The sequence below is a fragment of the Anser anser genome, assembly GCF_964211835.1.
Source record: "Anser anser genome assembly, chromosome: 9".
Lineage (NCBI taxonomy): Eukaryota > Metazoa > Chordata > Aves > Anseriformes > Anatidae > Anser > Anser anser.
In genome coordinates this window covers 24804772-24821251 of record NC_139729.1, presented here as the reverse complement: position 1 = coordinate 24821251, position 16480 = coordinate 24804772, and the positions used below count along the sequence as shown (strand labels likewise).

Here is a 16480-nt window from a genome sequence, read left to right as displayed (position 1 = left end):
AAGTCAACACATTAGTTACACCGTGTCCCGATCAACAAAAAACAATAAAACTCTTTCAATAAAACAGTCACCCCGAGTGAACTTGCTGGCAAGACATATGCTAGAAAAAGACTCGATATTCACATCAGAGCAAAGACTGGGGAGGAGCAGGGATGAGAGGTTTTAAGATTGGTTGTTTCCATGCGCTAAACAGCATTGATTCATCACAATCTTTTCAGCCAAAGTGCACATGCATACAAAGATGCTGGAAAAATCCCCATGGGACAAAGACAAAGATTTGTTTTTTTCATGCCAAGCAGGAGAATTGTCAGAAGAGGATGATTCAGTTTTCTTGGTAGACTAAAGCGAGGGAAATTAAGAGCACCACAACTTCTTTACCAGTAGAAAGCAGTTCATTTTTTTTGGAGCCAGGAGTTTATATACACACCGTGAAAACGCCAACTCCACAATATTTAGGCAGGTGTTAAAAAAGACAACAGTCAAGGTACACAACTGAGGCAAAGAAAGTCACAGAACACCTTTGGTGAAGAGCGAGAAAAAAAGGAAGAAAAAAAATGCAACAGTAGGATGTTGTATTTTGGTTTGCAGTTTAACTCTGTACAAGATCAGAGTATTTTCAATAAGCTTTGAAGTCCAGCGTGAGAAGCAAGACTGGCACACCAGTCACTGTCTATGCAGCAGAGAAGAACAGAGTAAAATTTTTGAGACGTAAGACTTATAAAAGCTGACCAACTGCACAGGCAAGAGGTGGTGCCCCATGACAGGGTTTCTCTTTTGCTCCAGTGGAGGTGGTGGGAGTGTTTACTGTTTTGAAGTCAGAGGTGCATATTTCATAAGTCATTTAAGAGTTCGGGTTAGAACCGTTACGCTTTACACTCAGCACTGTGTGTGTCACTTCGTGTGTGTTATGTGGTATCATAGCAATCAATAGTACAGCAGACAGGCACGATGCATTGATGTACAATGCATGATACTCATACAAAACAATATCCACAGTGCTACGGATTGACATGATGCAATGCATAACAGCTCTGAATTTAGACGCACCTCGAGGCATCTTCAAAAGACTATGGCATCCATTAAAACGGATGGGCCTAAAAGCAAAGCAAAGCAGAGTTCAAAGTAATTACACTCATCATTCCAGAAGGGCACTGCTGTTCCCTGATTAGCTGCTGGAGAGTCCAGTAAGAAACTTTAGAGTAAAAAACAGTATTTACTTATCAAAAGACTAATACACAGATCTTTGATTTTTCTCCCCACTCACTGACCATGCAGAGAGCCTAAGACACGTGGATATTTAAACTGTGCACGTCTAGAATCAAAGTACTCCACCCCACCATACAAATCATTCTAAGCTGAACACTGTGATCCAAGGCCACAGCCTGAAAGGTATTAATGCTGGCAGACAGACGGGGTTTGTAAAAATATATGAAGGATCTGTCTGGCTGTTTGAGCTATGGGAAAGGACAAAGATCACAGCGCCTTAAAGATTCAGGTCACAAGTACCTTAGTGCTGTGTTAACTACTGATATTTTATGTCTAGAATACACCTAGAAACAGCAGGGTAATTTACAGAGCTGTGTTTCTAAGCAATAATTCCTTGTGAACTTTCTGTAGCTAGTTTGCAGGAAAAACTGCATGACTGTGCTGAACGCCTTCTGTTCTGAAAGGCTCTACAAGATCCTCCACTTGAACAAAGGTTCTCCATGAGAAATGCCACAGTCTGATTGCAGATAGAAAGGCTGTGTGTGACACAGGTGTTCGAAATAAAGAACTGAATAAAAGCCAGAAGTAAGAGGAGCCTCCCTTTGGCTTTAGTGGACCTTACATCAGACTCTCAATCTGCTCTGGGTGAGTTTCTGATATAAGCAAATATGTACCATGTAACTAATAGGGCCAGTGGGAGGAGAGGTTACAATTAGCTTCCAGTATGTTTTCAGTGCTGGAAATTAAGAATCTTCACATATTTATTCTCTGAGGGGCTTTTCTGGTCTTTCCCTATCTTTTGAATATCTATATGTGACACATAAAACAAGCAGAACTCAAATAAACTCAGTCCTTTTAGTCCTACTCACGATTTTTTTGGACCTTGAAAAACCCTCAAATGAAGAAAATTAGCCAAGAATAAGAGTATCTTCATGCTGCCTCATTACCTTCCCTCTGATCTTTCACCAAAGTCTTCCTTGCTCAAAATTTCCTTCCTTACTCCTAATTTCTGATCCCCTGTGACCTACACAGGCTGTACAGCTGACTGAATTTGCTGTAGTCTAGCAAAGTTTGAGCTATGTAGATAGATCACTTGAAATTGGCATTTAAGACAATGCTGCCTTTTTTTAAACAAAAACCTAATTTAGGTTTCATATGGCACTTGCATACTTCCATATATACCCGATCCCTGTAGCACTGATGTATATAGCCTTCTAGACCTTCTAGTTGTACACAAAATGGAACTTCATGATATATCAATATGTCTGCATTGAGGTCTTTAAAAGTGATATAAGTGAATGTCAGAAAGTGAGACGTTAAACTATCAGAAGTTCTATCAGAGAAGACAGAGAAAGGTATTCTACAGCTCTCGTGAATGCAGGGGTACTTTTCTTACCAGTAATACATGCGCTCTTGGGCCTACAAACAGAGCTTTGTGTTTTCTGACAGCCAGATAAGCTGTTGCAGCTTCTTCTTGAAAGCAACCTTTTAACTCATGCATTTCTCTGCGGTGTGCAGCATGGTGCTACCTGCAAATTCCCCATGCGAAAGGCTACATGCAGAACGTTACAGTCAGCTGAACTAAGAGAAACCAGTTTTAAGGAAGGTTAGAGCTACTACAGGCTGCTTTCCTTTCTGACCTGTGCAGCAGCTAGTGCACTCTTGTGGTCTTCCAATGTCACTACAAGCTGGTTGTGCTGGGAGAGTAAATTCTTATGCTGTTGCTACACAAAAAAAAGAACATTACATGTTTCACAAAGTTCGTTCTAAAGGTAAATTAGGTAGCCTGGGGGGTTCTGAACTAAGAAGATAATTCAGTGTATTCCAAAATGAAAATACCGAGTTGGCATAACAGCATTTATTTATTTAACCTGGAATGCATATTAAGCACAGAGAAAGTGAGCGTGCCAGGAAAGAAAATTTGAAGGCCAGAATTTATGTAACTAAAAATTGGAGTCGATTTCAATAAATGCTTGATAAAATAGAGCTGGGAAACGTTCTTTTTGGCAAACACACAGTTCATTACTTAAAGTCAAATTTCCAATTTCTATACTAAATACTTCTCTTCCGATTTAGTCTTTTTTAATTAGTTATTTTAAATGAGCATGTTCCTTAAATGCTGGTGGCAGAAGACGAGAAATCCAGTTCAGCTATATTCTTCTTTTGCCACAGTAGATAAACTGCAACTCTGTTATAGCCCATTTCTGGCTTGTTAAAACTTGGGAAATTTGTTCTTGTTGCCAATTGTTTTGACAGTTCTCCTTCAAAACAAAGCCTACCTTTACATCTTGTAACTGGGTATGAATGTCTTGGTGAGCTTTTCTCAACTGTCTGTTCTCCTCCCGTAAATTATACAAGGATTCTGTTTAAAAGAAACAAAATAGGTTAAACCCAGATTTATAATACTAAAGCACTGCAACATGAACTACAGTTAATTCTAAACAACTCCTATAGTAAAACTGGATTAGAGTAATTGTAGGATTTGCTTACCTTACATCCCCCCCCAAGAACTTGACATTTTTAAGGAGAAAACTTAATATTTTACATTTTATTTTGGTGCACCCACTGTGCAACTGGAACTATGCATTACTGTTCATTCTAGGGACTGCAGATGGCAAAATTCATTATGGTAATCTGAATCTTTAAAATGCAGAAAGGAAGACACCCTCAGCTCTTCCCTCTTCCCCCACATCGCATCAGGTGAGTGAGAGTTTCGTTCTGTAGGACTACGCTATTATTTTGGAAAAGGTGCCCAGATGGCCAGCATACTTAAGCAGCACTATGTTCTGGGACCAGGGAGAGGGGCTTTTCTTCCCACTTGTTACATTATGGTGATGTGGAACATTGCAAGCAGACACAAGCAAGCTCTACTGACACGCCAAGCTGCTAGGCTGCAATCCAGCTCAGCCCAAGAGCTCGCTGTATGACTTCACTGGTGTGGTGCCAAGGCAGAACTAATAAACACAGCCTCTGCCTGCAAAATACTGTGCAGACAAAACTGCAGACAGCTCCAAAACTAACTCGTGTTAGTGACACATGGCAGAAAGTGGCCAAAGGCCCTTGATGGGGAACGCCTCACCCTTTTGTTCTATGCTATTGTATAATTAGGATTGAAGAGTTCTGCAAACTGCAAGAAATCTCCGTAATAGGAAGCAGGATGCTAAGAGTAAAAAAATTAATACTTCATCCCCTAAGTATACAGGTGCAACATGTTTCAGAGGAGCTGAGAAAGACAGAAAATTAGGTCTATGAGAAACAAAGTATGTAAACTCTCTTCATGAAAAGGCGCATTTAGATCTCTGATAGAAGTGATAAAAATTCTTTAACTTTTTTTTGTAAACAAAAGGCAAAAAGGGAAACCTATTTCTCCAGGTTTTATATGAATCTTAGAACTAAAAATGAATGGTATGATACTGATAATGATAGCCTCTGACACTGATGGGCTTTTAAGTGATACATTTCTTACTACTTCCCTAATCTAGACAGGAACATGAGGCACAAATATGAAGAGCTTTCAGAAAGGCCACAAAATCATCAAGAAAATGTAACTTATCATAGGCATAGGCTGTACATGAATGACCTGTTAGCGAGAACAGAGAAACTGCTTTTGTCTCACGTCACACAAACACAATGACAGACACACACTTTAATATGGAGAGCCAGCATATACCCTTCAGCTTAGAGATCTCCTGCTCTTTTTCCTGCTGCAGTTGTAAATATCTCTCCTTGTGATCACTGAATGTTCTGCTAAACTCTTCTCCTTGTTTTCGGTGATCTTCCTCAAGGTCGGCATGCTGTTTCTTTAGTTCTTCATGTTGACTCTGCAAATACCAGGTTGGACACCGGAACAGTTCTGTATTAGCATATCCGCCTAATATTGTCTTTGGCAATTTATTTCATAAGTCCAGATGAATACGAAGCTTTCATAAAAGGAAGCTTATTATTCAAAGCATGCACACTGCAGATCCTTTCAAACACAAAATGATCTCTGTGATGAGTAGTCTCCTGTTCTAGGGCTACGTCACCTCACTCAGCAGTTGCACTGTCCCATGGGGAGCTGCTGAATGTGTCTAAGAAATTCCTTAGATGCCAAAATAAGTAAAGTTTGATTAGTCACTGCTCCATGCAAGTAATTGCATTAGAGAAGATTAGATTATCCACTGGAAAGCCTGACTAGTAAAAACTGCAGTAAATCATCTTCCAACAGTACTGTTGTAAGAGGAAGGCACCATCAGTGTACTGATGTTCTGGAATGAATTTCCAGAAGCCACTGAGGCCGTATACCCTTCAAACTGCAGGACACCAGTGTCCTGTGACACTGGTTATCTCAGTCACCTACCTTCAACATCTGGTGTTGTACACTCAGTGCGCTGTATCGGCTATTTGAGTCTTGCTGTAAAAAGAAAACAAAAGTGTTCATCAGAACAATACTGTCATTCTTCTAACCTCTGTACGTGCGGTTATTTAGCAGTTGCAAGCCAATGGACATAACTTCACAGGAAGCAAATTAAGCTCTCCACTTGTTTTGGCTATAACAAGTATGCATTTTTTGCACTTACTGCAGCAACTGTGTATTTTTAACATACGTAACTCAGCTCACAAAGTCTTCCCACTTTCAACCTGAAGTGTCCATAAAATACTAGCTTATTCTCTTCTTATAGAGTTCTCTACAGGTCTCCGGGTCCTGGTTTACCAGGCACATCTTTCTTTCTGGCACTTGGTATCTAAAACAGGTTCATTATTTATTTATTTATTTTTATACTTTTCAGTTCAAAGACCATTTGTTAGAAAGCTGTTACTGTCCTTTTTCCTGCAGACTAAGCAATGAAAAGATTTCCAATGCCTTCTCATTTGCCTTTGCACTTTAAAATAACATCATAATGTTAGAACTGCAATACTATAAACAGGAGGATATTTCTTAAATTCATTTGCTAGAAAGATTATCTATGTCTCATAAAATAAGAGGTAAAAATAATTAAGAATGGCAGAGCAGAAATGGAATAAGAGCTCCTTCAATTAGCACTTGTGAGACCTCTTCCTTTGAACAGCTATAATTGCAAAGCACTTCCTTTTTCTTGCAGCTCAAATGGCATCAAATATTAGCAAACTATTAAAAGCTGGTACTAGGAATGATGAGACTTACCCTTCCTTTATTTAGTGTTTCCTGTGCTTCTAGTTTATAAACAAGAAAATCTAAAACATAAAAGGAAAAATACAGATGAAAAAAAAACAAGCATTTGCACTTAAATAGCATAACCATCTGTATATAAATTCTCTTACGAGCTGAATATTCATGCAGTTACAATTTTCCAAGAGATCTTCAAGAACAGAATTACTTAACAAAATGTTCATATTTTGACTAAATATTTTCATTCAGAAAAAAATCATAAATAACAATGTATTTTAAAAATGTGTGAGATATAGGGGATATAGACTATGAGGCTCACATGTAGAGGCTCAAGACTGTGGAAACAATTACATACATCACATGAGCTTTCTCCGCAGAGGCGCAGTAGCATCATTCAAAAGGAACAGGACATTTATAAACCGTGCATATTTGTATTATGATAAAGATATGTACTTCGAAAAGTTTGAAAGTCAACACTAAATTGAAGCATAACAGAAATTTCTTCTTTTCGCTTCTTTTCAGGATTTAAAAATGACGACTCACCTTTGCATACCTATGAGGCAGCTGTCCACCAGATGGCACCAGACAGCTATCCGGAGCTGCACACTAAGGTTTTTTTTAAATGTTCTTAACTTTTGCTAAAGTAGTTATTTGAATTCAGTGGCTGAGTCATCGGATTTAGGAATAATGCAGACTTTACTCTGAGAATTACAGTGAATTTACAACTACGAAAGACTTAGAGAAAACTCAAACTTTTGCATTCTGCTAAAGGTTCATTGAGGGCAGATGTTAAGAAAAAAAAGGTAAGAAATAAAAGCGTAGTAAGAAATAAAATGTGTGAATATTTCTCCGTCATACACATCGGGAACTTAATTTTAAATCAGAAAAAGGTATGCAAGCATGTGTTTACCTTTAAGTAAATCAGAGTGAATCAATTTAACTGCATCAGACTAATTTCACATTGGAATGCAGGAAAAGATCCCATGTTTTTGTTACAAGGTTTAACACTTCATTATGCTGTAACAGGATTTACATGCGCCCATACTCCATATACGTTTTTGTTGTAGGTATATCCATATACATGCTTCCTGTGCATACTGTGCCATGTTGTAGTGATCTGTAAAGAGCACTAAAAATGTATTCCACAGATCTGCCAAGGTGGTCCTCCTAATGTGTTTATTTTATTTTTAATATATTGACAACTCATTTAAAATTGAACAATACACATCTAAAGTTACTATTTTTAATAGTCAATTTATCATAGATATCAAGGTGAAAATAATATTTTACCTTCTTTTGCTTTCTTATGTTCAAGCCTTTCTTTTTGCAATGATTTTTCTAATCTTGATCTGTGTTCATATACAACTGAAAAGACATTTTGTACACAGTTAATTTTAAAAGCAGCATATTTAAAAATATATAAAAATCCCCACCTCCCAGAACACCCAAAGAAAAAACTTGTACCCAGAAAATACAAGTGGAATGAGGTCATAAGGTTAAGGGCTGCTTACATTTTTTTTTGATGTGATATTGGTCCTGAATTTTTTATTTCTATTGCATTACAGGTTACAGTTACTGCATTCTGTCCTTGGTGGAGAGTCTGCTATGGTTGTTCTGCATGAAACCTACCAAATCATCGCTCCTTCTAGGGTACGTATGTACACATTTTCCCATTTTCCCATGCTTTCCTTCTCTTCTGCCTTGTTTGTAAAGAGACAGGAGATAAAGCAGGAAGAACAAAATAAGCCATCTGAAGGGCTAGCATAGCTAAAATAAAAAAATAACCGGATCCCATGACGCTTCTCCGTAAGGCTTGGGTATCAGAGACTGCTAGTCATGGATCATTTCAGTTTGAGAACAAAATTTAATCTTCACTGATTTTTAACTCCATTTATGCGTTTCCTTCGAGTCAAACTACCCACATGATATTCTGGAGATGAAGAAGCGGTCTGTGTGCAGTGCTTCAGGCAAAGAGCAACAAGCTGAGCTTTGAGGCACAGCTTTCAGAGCACATCCCACAAAAGCCTCGACAGGCCAGGCAAAGGCAGGCACGCAGGGTGCCAGCATGTCCTCCATGGGGGGGCATCTGCTAGGAAAAATCGCATGCCTTCTCTAGGAAGGGTGTCCTGATGTCTTTGATAAGCTCTCTTAAAGCCAAGATTGTGTGAACACCTGCGTGTAATCCAGACAAAAATGAATTGACATCTGGTTTTACCTGCCAACAGAGTTTTGCTTGTAAGAATTTTTGTTGTACCCACACGTACTTCGGACGTGCCGTATCCCCTGGCAGAGGGTTGAGCATGTTGAGCAGCTCTTCAAGCAGTACGTGCTTTGCAGGGTGAGTTTTGGATGTGTCTCAACAGACAGTGAACATCAGACCCTATTTATCCTTTCCTCACCACTCACTAGACAGAAGGATCATTATCTAAAATAGCCAACTTTGCAGCAACAATATTAATTAGAACTCTTACAAATACATAATTGGATTTGCTAAACCTCAGTTTGACACCAGCACCTTTCACTGTTTGAATTTTAATTTGCACTCTTGCACCAAAGAGCTGTTCCACAAATTAAAGGAACGTGATTTTTTCCTTCAAAACTAGGAAACTAGTTCTCTGAGAACTAAACCATTGGTGTGCATAAGCCTTCAACAGGAAGTCTCAAACAAAGATTTGTATCTTGGCAGCCACAGAAAACTCCTCTTATACCTTAAAAAGCATTCTTAATTCCCCCATGCGACATTCTGCAGGCTCTTTAGCTACTGGCTTATCTCAAAATGTTTACAGTTTGGCTTAGGTGACAAGGATTGATTAGCAATCCTGCCTCTATCCCTGCTTTGCTATTTATCATCTAAAGTCAAGGGCATCAGTCAAGATGAACTAATGTATCAACATCCTCTGCAACAAAACAAGCATTTAATGAACACTCACAAAGTCGCCAGCAAGTAAGTTTCCAGAGAAGAAGAAAAGATGGCAGCACTACAGTAATGGTTTTATCTAGGCACCGAAGATGGTGAATGCTGAATCACATTGCAAAAGGAGCAGCGGTTGTAGCATAGCAACTCAGGAGAGAAATGAAAATCCATAATGGTTTTCCCCTCCCATGCCATTAGGAGTGGAAAGAGGCTTTTTGGCAAGCAGACTGAGCCACAAACGGATTCTGAGGTAACGTTTCTTGTTGCACTTCTTTGCCCGCAGGCGACCTTCCGCAGCTCCTCCTGGGGTTTTAACAAGTGGGGAACTCACAACAAAGCCATCACGGTAAGGGCCGGAAGAAAGGAGAAGAGGGATGCAATGCTTTAGCTTTCAGGGACCACAGTGCTCTGTAACTTCCGCATCCAATTTTGGCTCTGCTGAGCTCTGGCTCTGCTGCCCTCACCCAGCACTTGGGGTTGTTGGTGCCCCTCCCGGGCAGCACATCCTCACTGCCACCTTGTGTGTGGCAGCCCCTGAAAGCCTGGGATACAGCCTGCAGCGTCCTGACGCAAGTCTCTCAGCTGACCAAAAAGCAACCAAGGAGGAGGGTAAGAAAAATGGCCTCCCACCTCTCTTCCCACCTAGTTAATGTGCTGGTCGAAACATGTTCTGCAACATTTTTTCATCTAATAAAAACCCATGACATGCAACATTAAGAATAATTAAGAAAGCATAGCTGCCATATTTTCTCACTGGCTCTTTTTGGGAGTAGGTCAGAGGTCAGATTTTGTACAGATTGGAGTTTATCTGCCATTAATGTACATGGTTCCTACCAGTAAGGAACTTCCTAGGCAAGAGTCCAAAGGCTTGTTGCTGTAGCAGGGGATTTCTCTTTCTCCACTACCAGCATGGATACACTTGAGCAAGAATTTCAAATATATATATATATGTATTGAAAAACATGTTTTTTATTACAGATTTCCCATCCAGGATATGGAAACTATATAAGGAAAGGGATAAATTCCTGGCAGTGCGATGCAGACACAGCACTTAAACATCTTTGTCACAGGGTAAGTTCCCCCACCCCTAATCTCCTACTAAGCTTTGCACAAATAACTGTACTTTGTTGACATGTTATATTCAATAGAACGGTACAAAACAAAGGGAGAAACATGATAATTTAATGTTAATATGCACTATTCCCAAACCAAAATAATGGCAGGTATCGTGCCTAGGGGACCTATATAGTGTCACCTATGTGAGTGAACAAAACACAACAGGAATGCACAGGAAGGTGATCCAGCCTCAAAGGGCAGGGCCCAGAAACAGAACCAGTAAAATCACAGCTAGTTCAGACACCCTCTGTCTTCAATAAGCAGACACCTAACAGTTCTTGAATTAAGGTGTGAGATTTTTACCAAGCAGAAAGGAAAGTGGAGGAGCAGGTAGCAGGGGAGGAGGGGAAGCTTCTCAGCAGATTGCATCACCGTGTCCATGGCTGAATGTTAATTGCAACACCGGAGTCAAGTTATCTGATGAAAGCAAGTTTATTTAACAGTCGTAGTTAGCTCACTTGGCTTTGCATCTCTAAGCAGTTAAGCTATTAGAAAAAATAAGCCATTATAATACATATAAAAGAAAGTATTTCTGGTTTTACATTATCAGCGACTCTGCAGCTGTGTTACTTTGGCATTTTGGTCTGTCTGAAGCATGACCCAAAAGAGTCCTGAGCACCCCAACACCCATCTTACATACTGAAAAATTAAGAACATACTGGAACTTAAATATACACAATGCCAGGAGTTTCACTAAGTGCAGTGTTACTGTTTCTTGAGTAATTCTGCAATCCTTCTCTGAGCTCACAGTACTACCATCTTTGGTTTAAAACCAGCAGATTTCAGTAGTCTTGGCAACATTCAATGTTATTTTGTCTCAGACTGGGGCAGAGTTGAACTGAAGCAGCAGAGCAGGGCCTACCACACCAGCACTTCTCTGGTAACACTATGAAGGGCTGTAGAACACAGACTTGTTACAGAAATACAGTTACATCTCCAGTTCTTGTCACCGCAAAGAAAGCCATTTAAGTTGTGATTCCATGCAAATAGCTTTCCTGTTTGGAGAAAAACATTTCTATTAGGCAAGTAATCCCTTCTAGAATAGATTTTCTAGTCCAATGATGGTGATTAAAATTTTGATCTCAGAAGAGATTTCTTGACTCATCTGATGCTAATGTTTCATGCTGGGAGAACACATTAGCATAGCACGACCCGCTCTCCCAGCTCCAAGCTCTGCATGCCATTAAGTCAGCGAATCTGCCTTCAAACGGGAAGATCTCCTGTTTCACCACTGCCAATCCAACCAGTAAAACCCCTACTGGTCACAGGATGCACTCCGCCTACTTGAAAGCCTTATTTGAGAGGTTCTTCACAATAAATCAGTATTCCAGTGACACTGCAAACATCTAAGAAAAATAAAGCCATAGAAACATTCCCATATTAAAGAGTAGGAAAGCTGTATTTTAAGTAAAGTGCAAGAAAACAGCATTACAGAAACCATAGTTACAATATATTGAACAAAATATTGAAGCTATTTCATATTTTATGCCCTTTAAAATGTCTGTTTTGAATGCATATAAAAAGAACAGAAATAGAAGCCAAGATAACACAAAGCTGATCGTGCGTGAAAAACAAGCTTTCTTCTGGCTTAATTAAGGAACAGCTTTGTATACAGGCAGGCATGGGCTGCTCTCACTTTGTTCACTGAAAACCCCAACTAGCACTGCAGGCAGTATCACATTTACGTTCACTTTAAAACAAAGTCCTACACTTCTCAGTTTTCACATGTAAAGAACCAGATAACAGCTTTGTCACATTACAACCAGTTACAACACAGGAACAGGCAAGAAAATCCACTGCTTTTAAAGATCCCCCCCACCAAAAATAGCCTACCGATTAAAGTAAGGCTGTTCCTCTAGCTCAGTCAGCTCTCCTACATTAAACTAGAACTGGAGAATGGGACTTGAGCAAATTATGCAGCTTTGTGCTGCGTTAGGAGGCATTTATGTCAGTTAAAAAAAAAAATCTACCAGATAAAACCTACCCAAAGATAATGCAGAACTGAAGACTTGCATTTTTATGCAACTTTTTTTCTAATCTTGCAACACTGGCATCTTTTCCAGGTAAGTTAGATTGTATCTGAAAAACCAGAGGGTAGTTTGGGAAGTACCTGCATCCTGCTGGTCCCTACCACAATCAGCTGTGAGACTCCTTCCAGCACTACGAAATCCCACTCAGTCCCTGGGGTGTTGACAGGGACAGTGATCACTGATGCTCTCTGTGGAACATGCCCTGCATCAAAGGGTTTGTACGAAGCTCTGCAATGTTGAGTGTGGAAACAGATTAAAAAAAGATATCAGAACTCATCATGATAGCATCATGATAGAACTTCAAAACCGCCTCTGGAATGTGTGCAGAGGTCAGATAAGCATACAAGAAGTTTTATTTGCTTTATCGAACCTTCAGCCTTGCATCTTCAAATAGAAAAGGAAAACCTGAAGCACAGCACACAGAAGTGTTGCAGATCTTAGAAGTTTGCTTGCTTGCAGTTGTGGAACGGGGGAATTCAGCACGCTAATGCAGTTCATCCCAGAAACACATGCTTATGTTTCTGAGAAATAGTTTTGGCTTCTATTTGCTTATCAGGATGATGCAAAAATTAATTTCTAAACTGGAGTAAATATCTAAATTTAACAGAATCCTATTTCACCCTCCCTTATGTACTGTCTTCTTTCTTAGAAGTTAAGACCACCTCTAAGAAACAACAGGTTTATAAACAAATTGCAAGTAAAACAAAACGATGAGGTGGGATTTGGGGAGGTATTTATCATGCTGAAGCAGTGAACTGGAGTAGGTGCTGCCCAAAACAAAAGTTTAAGAAGGAACATTAAATGTGATTTAATGTTTAATGCTTGCTGGGCTTCAAGCATGACTTATTTGGAAATAGATCACATTTTCCATCCCAGAAGAGATTTCCTGCACACTCCACCAACGATTTCTTCCAGCCTCTGGTGCCGCCCATGGTCAGATTACCATCTCACCCTGCATGTGGCATTTCCTATCCACCTGCCTATGCTGAAGTGGTTTTTAATTTGTTTGGTTTTGTTTGCTTTTTTTACAGTGACAAATGCAAATAGTTCAGACAAAACCTGTTCAGTGATTTTCGACTTAGATGCTTAATTTTATTTTTATGATTGTATTTAAAACACATCCTTCTGTCAGACACAGGTACATGGCTGTTCAACTCCTTGGCTGGCGAGTGGCCTGAATGCTGCTTATGTTATCCTTTAAACTACACAGGGTGATTAGCAAATTTCCTTCTAACAGGATTCCACTCCCCTTTTTATTTATTTTCCTCTCTCTGTTCTCCTGCCCTTTGTGTCACAACACACAGGCTCGTTTTGTAGAAACACAAAAACATGCAGAAGGGCTGCAGCGACAAGTTTCTTTCTCGTTTCTGAACGTCTGGGGCTGCTCACCTCTTGGCTCCAGGAAACGAAGGCCTGTTCCTTCTCTCAAAAATTGTTTTAGAGCTCTTCCAACTTTCTGAAGAAGTCCAGTGACTCTATCTACATGCTGCTAAGATTGTATTTTTCCATATATATAAACTTTTTTCAGGTATATACATTCAGATACTACTATAAAATTGGCATTGAAGAACAAAGTGTGTAGATTACTTCATATATACATTCTAACGGTCTGTCCCAACTGAAACCTACATTTGCACCTTTATCTTAACGAAGTATGGCAAGAATTGATGCAATAGCTACAGTTATCAACTTACAAAACTGCTAAACCGCTTCCTTGAAGTTGTTCAAGGGAGCTGTAACATAGGGGTCTTGGAGTCAGCTTCAGTCGTACGTTTCAAAAAGCTGCATATGGAAATCAATAGTTTAAGTTCGTGGTTCATATTTTTTATATATTTTTTTTAAACAGATCACTATCAAACCTTACGATATACATCTGAGCATGACAGATTGACTGAAACACTGAAAACGTCATTATTCAGCGTGGTGGCACGAATAGGAATAGGCTGCCTACCGTGCCCTCCAGGAGGGCAAGCAGGCCACGCTTCTCTCAGCATCTCCGTAATTATCCCTGGAAATGACTGCCAAGCTCGGGATCTGAGTCACCTCTAGGAAATAAGATACTAGGCTAATTTTGGATACCTTGGAGGAAAGAAAATAAACTGCAAAGGAAGAGGCTGAATAGTTGAAGTTTCTTTAATTTCTTAATTAGAGACATAGTGGAAAAATCTCAGGAAGTTTGGGTTATGCTAGATCACCAGAAAAAGAACAGAACTACATTCATCACAGAAGACATTTTTAAACAAAGAACAGCATCCAAACAGGCTGTATTCCCTACGTGCTTACCTCAGGCTCCAGTACAACAAGAAATTCATACCCAACTCATTAAAAAAAAAAGTCACCCAATAAAAGATTCTGCCTTAATTACTGAAAAAACAGAGTACATGGAAGTATTAATCTGAATTATTTAGCTTTCATTACAATAAAACCTCAAAATAGCACCTGACTTTTCAGCAGGGCAGATTTAATTACTTTTTGCTATGCAAAGATCCTATTCCAAAATGAGCAAAGCGAACTATACTAACCACAAATTGCTGACGAGATCCTCACGACTGTGTAAGAGATGCTACAATGCATACCCAAATCAGAGGGCGGGTGGAAACTTTATTCCTACAGAAGCCCCACCTAGAGACACCCGGCGTCCTGCCAGCCAAAACACGCAGTCCGGTGACACAATGTGTCTGGAACGTTTTATTTAAGGCATAAGAATCTTACAATCTTAACTGATCCCCTCCAGCAGTACCTAACTCTCTGACATTAACTGTAAAAATACTGTCAGTGCAACTGCAGAGTCACAGCCACCCCCAAACTCTTCCCGCGTCGCTTGCTTAGCACAGCCAGCCACCGCTTGACCTGTGCTGGGGACTACAGGACTCGGGCTCAGTTTGCAGCTGCAAGCATCAGGTTGAGGCTGTGGCATCCACTGCTTCTCTACAGGTCTCCCTCACTAAAGCTGGAGATGTTTTAGGTGATGCAGAAGCCCCTGTCAAACTTCACCTGCTAGGACCAAAGGACAGAAGGTGACTGTTGAAAACGTCGGTATGTAAACCCTCCAAAGCATTGACACATCTTGTCTCCCACCTCTCTCAGCTCTGAAATGTTCACAGATCCAGCCAGATCCATCACTCACAAGCTTGAAAAGGCTTCAATTGTAATCAGCAACACAGAGTTTCAGGACGCTGGCTCTATCTCATACTGCCCAGCATTCATCCAGGCTACACGCTCTGTGATCTGCACACCAGATCCCAAGCAGGTGTAAAGTTGCAGCACTAGTATAAATTCATCCAGGAAGTATTATGCCCATAAGGGAAGTGATTTCAGGGCATTCAGGAATGTATTACAGGAGTAAAAAAACACCACCGCCACACAGAACTATAACTATGGGCATTTTCTCAATTTGCTTTTTCCAGTCTTGGAATTCAGCTGCCCAGACCCATCCGCTCCATGTCGAGAAGGAACAATGCAGCTCCCTGGGTTACAGAACTCAAAGCTCCAGCACCTCTTCTGTACTCAGAGTATGAAGAAATACTGGTAACTCCAGGTAACCTTAAGTCTACAGGTCTTTTGTCTTCAAAACAGACACATACATATTTAGATTGGTTTTAAACATGCACAAGCAGAGCACTTCAGAATAAGGGGCAGGATACTGCAATGGTAGCAGAACAAGGGATGCCTTCTTTGCTATTTAGTGTGGTACCGATGCAGAAGACTCGCTTTAGCAGGTGCACGTTGCCCTCAACATCAGCAAGTTCGAAATACAGGCACTGGAGTCTTACTTAGCACGCAAGACAAATTTCCTTAAGTTTGGACACACATTAAAGGTTGCTCTGCACTTTTTATCAGTTTGAACCATTTCCTAAAACTGTAGAGGACCCTTTTATAGCATTAGGTACAATCTGACACTAACGGGATTCACAGGACTTCAGGCTGCTGTTACAGGGAACAATCACACCACGCAGGAGCTGCACAGGCGTTGTTCTGCTTGGATGATGCACGTGAAGAACAAACTGTCAGAAGTAATTAGTTCTAGCTCAGCCAACTTAAGGAACAAGTTTAAATACAGTACTATAAAAAGGGGTGAAATAGTGA

The 16480-nt window shown here is 40.0% G+C and overlaps 2 protein-coding genes across 4 annotated transcripts in view; one reads left to right on the top strand and one right to left on the bottom strand.

The window, feature by feature from the left end:
* GOLIM4 (golgi integral membrane protein 4) overlaps positions 1–16480 on the bottom strand; it is a 32348-nt gene that overhangs the window by 10556 nt on the left and 5312 nt on the right. Inside the window, exons 2-7 of one of the 2 annotated variants that reach the window (XM_083848544.1) lie at positions 7625–7699; positions 6350–6399; positions 5546–5599; positions 4877–5027; positions 3486–3568; positions 2847–2930 (exon numbers count right to left, since the gene is read on the bottom strand). In XM_083848544.1, coding sequence (XP_083704670.1) covers positions 2847–2930; positions 3486–3568; positions 4877–5027; positions 5546–5599; positions 6350–6399; positions 7625–7699 — 497 coding nt within the window. The remainder of the gene's footprint in view (positions 1–2846; positions 2931–3485; positions 3569–4876; positions 5028–5545; positions 5600–6349; positions 6400–7624; positions 7700–16480) is intronic. The other variant, XM_083848545.1, reaches the window with a different exon arrangement.
* LOC310904189 (uncharacterized protein) lies at positions 4–14460 on the top strand. 2 transcript variants are annotated; one of them, XM_083848547.1, is made up of 7 exons: positions 4–1851; positions 3809–3906; positions 6857–6945; positions 7900–7984; positions 9532–9594; positions 10227–10319; positions 14241–14460. In XM_083848547.1, exons 3-7 carry the CDS (start codon positions 6866–6868, stop codon positions 14283–14285), a joined length of 366 nt encoding a protein of 121 aa, XP_083704673.1. In that variant the 5' UTR covers positions 4–1851; positions 3809–3906; positions 6857–6865; the 3' UTR covers positions 14286–14460. The 2 variants fall into 2 exon arrangements, with proteins under 2 accessions (XP_083704673.1, XP_083704674.1); XM_083848548.1 differs by lacking the exon at positions 14241–14460 and adding an exon at positions 12428–12670.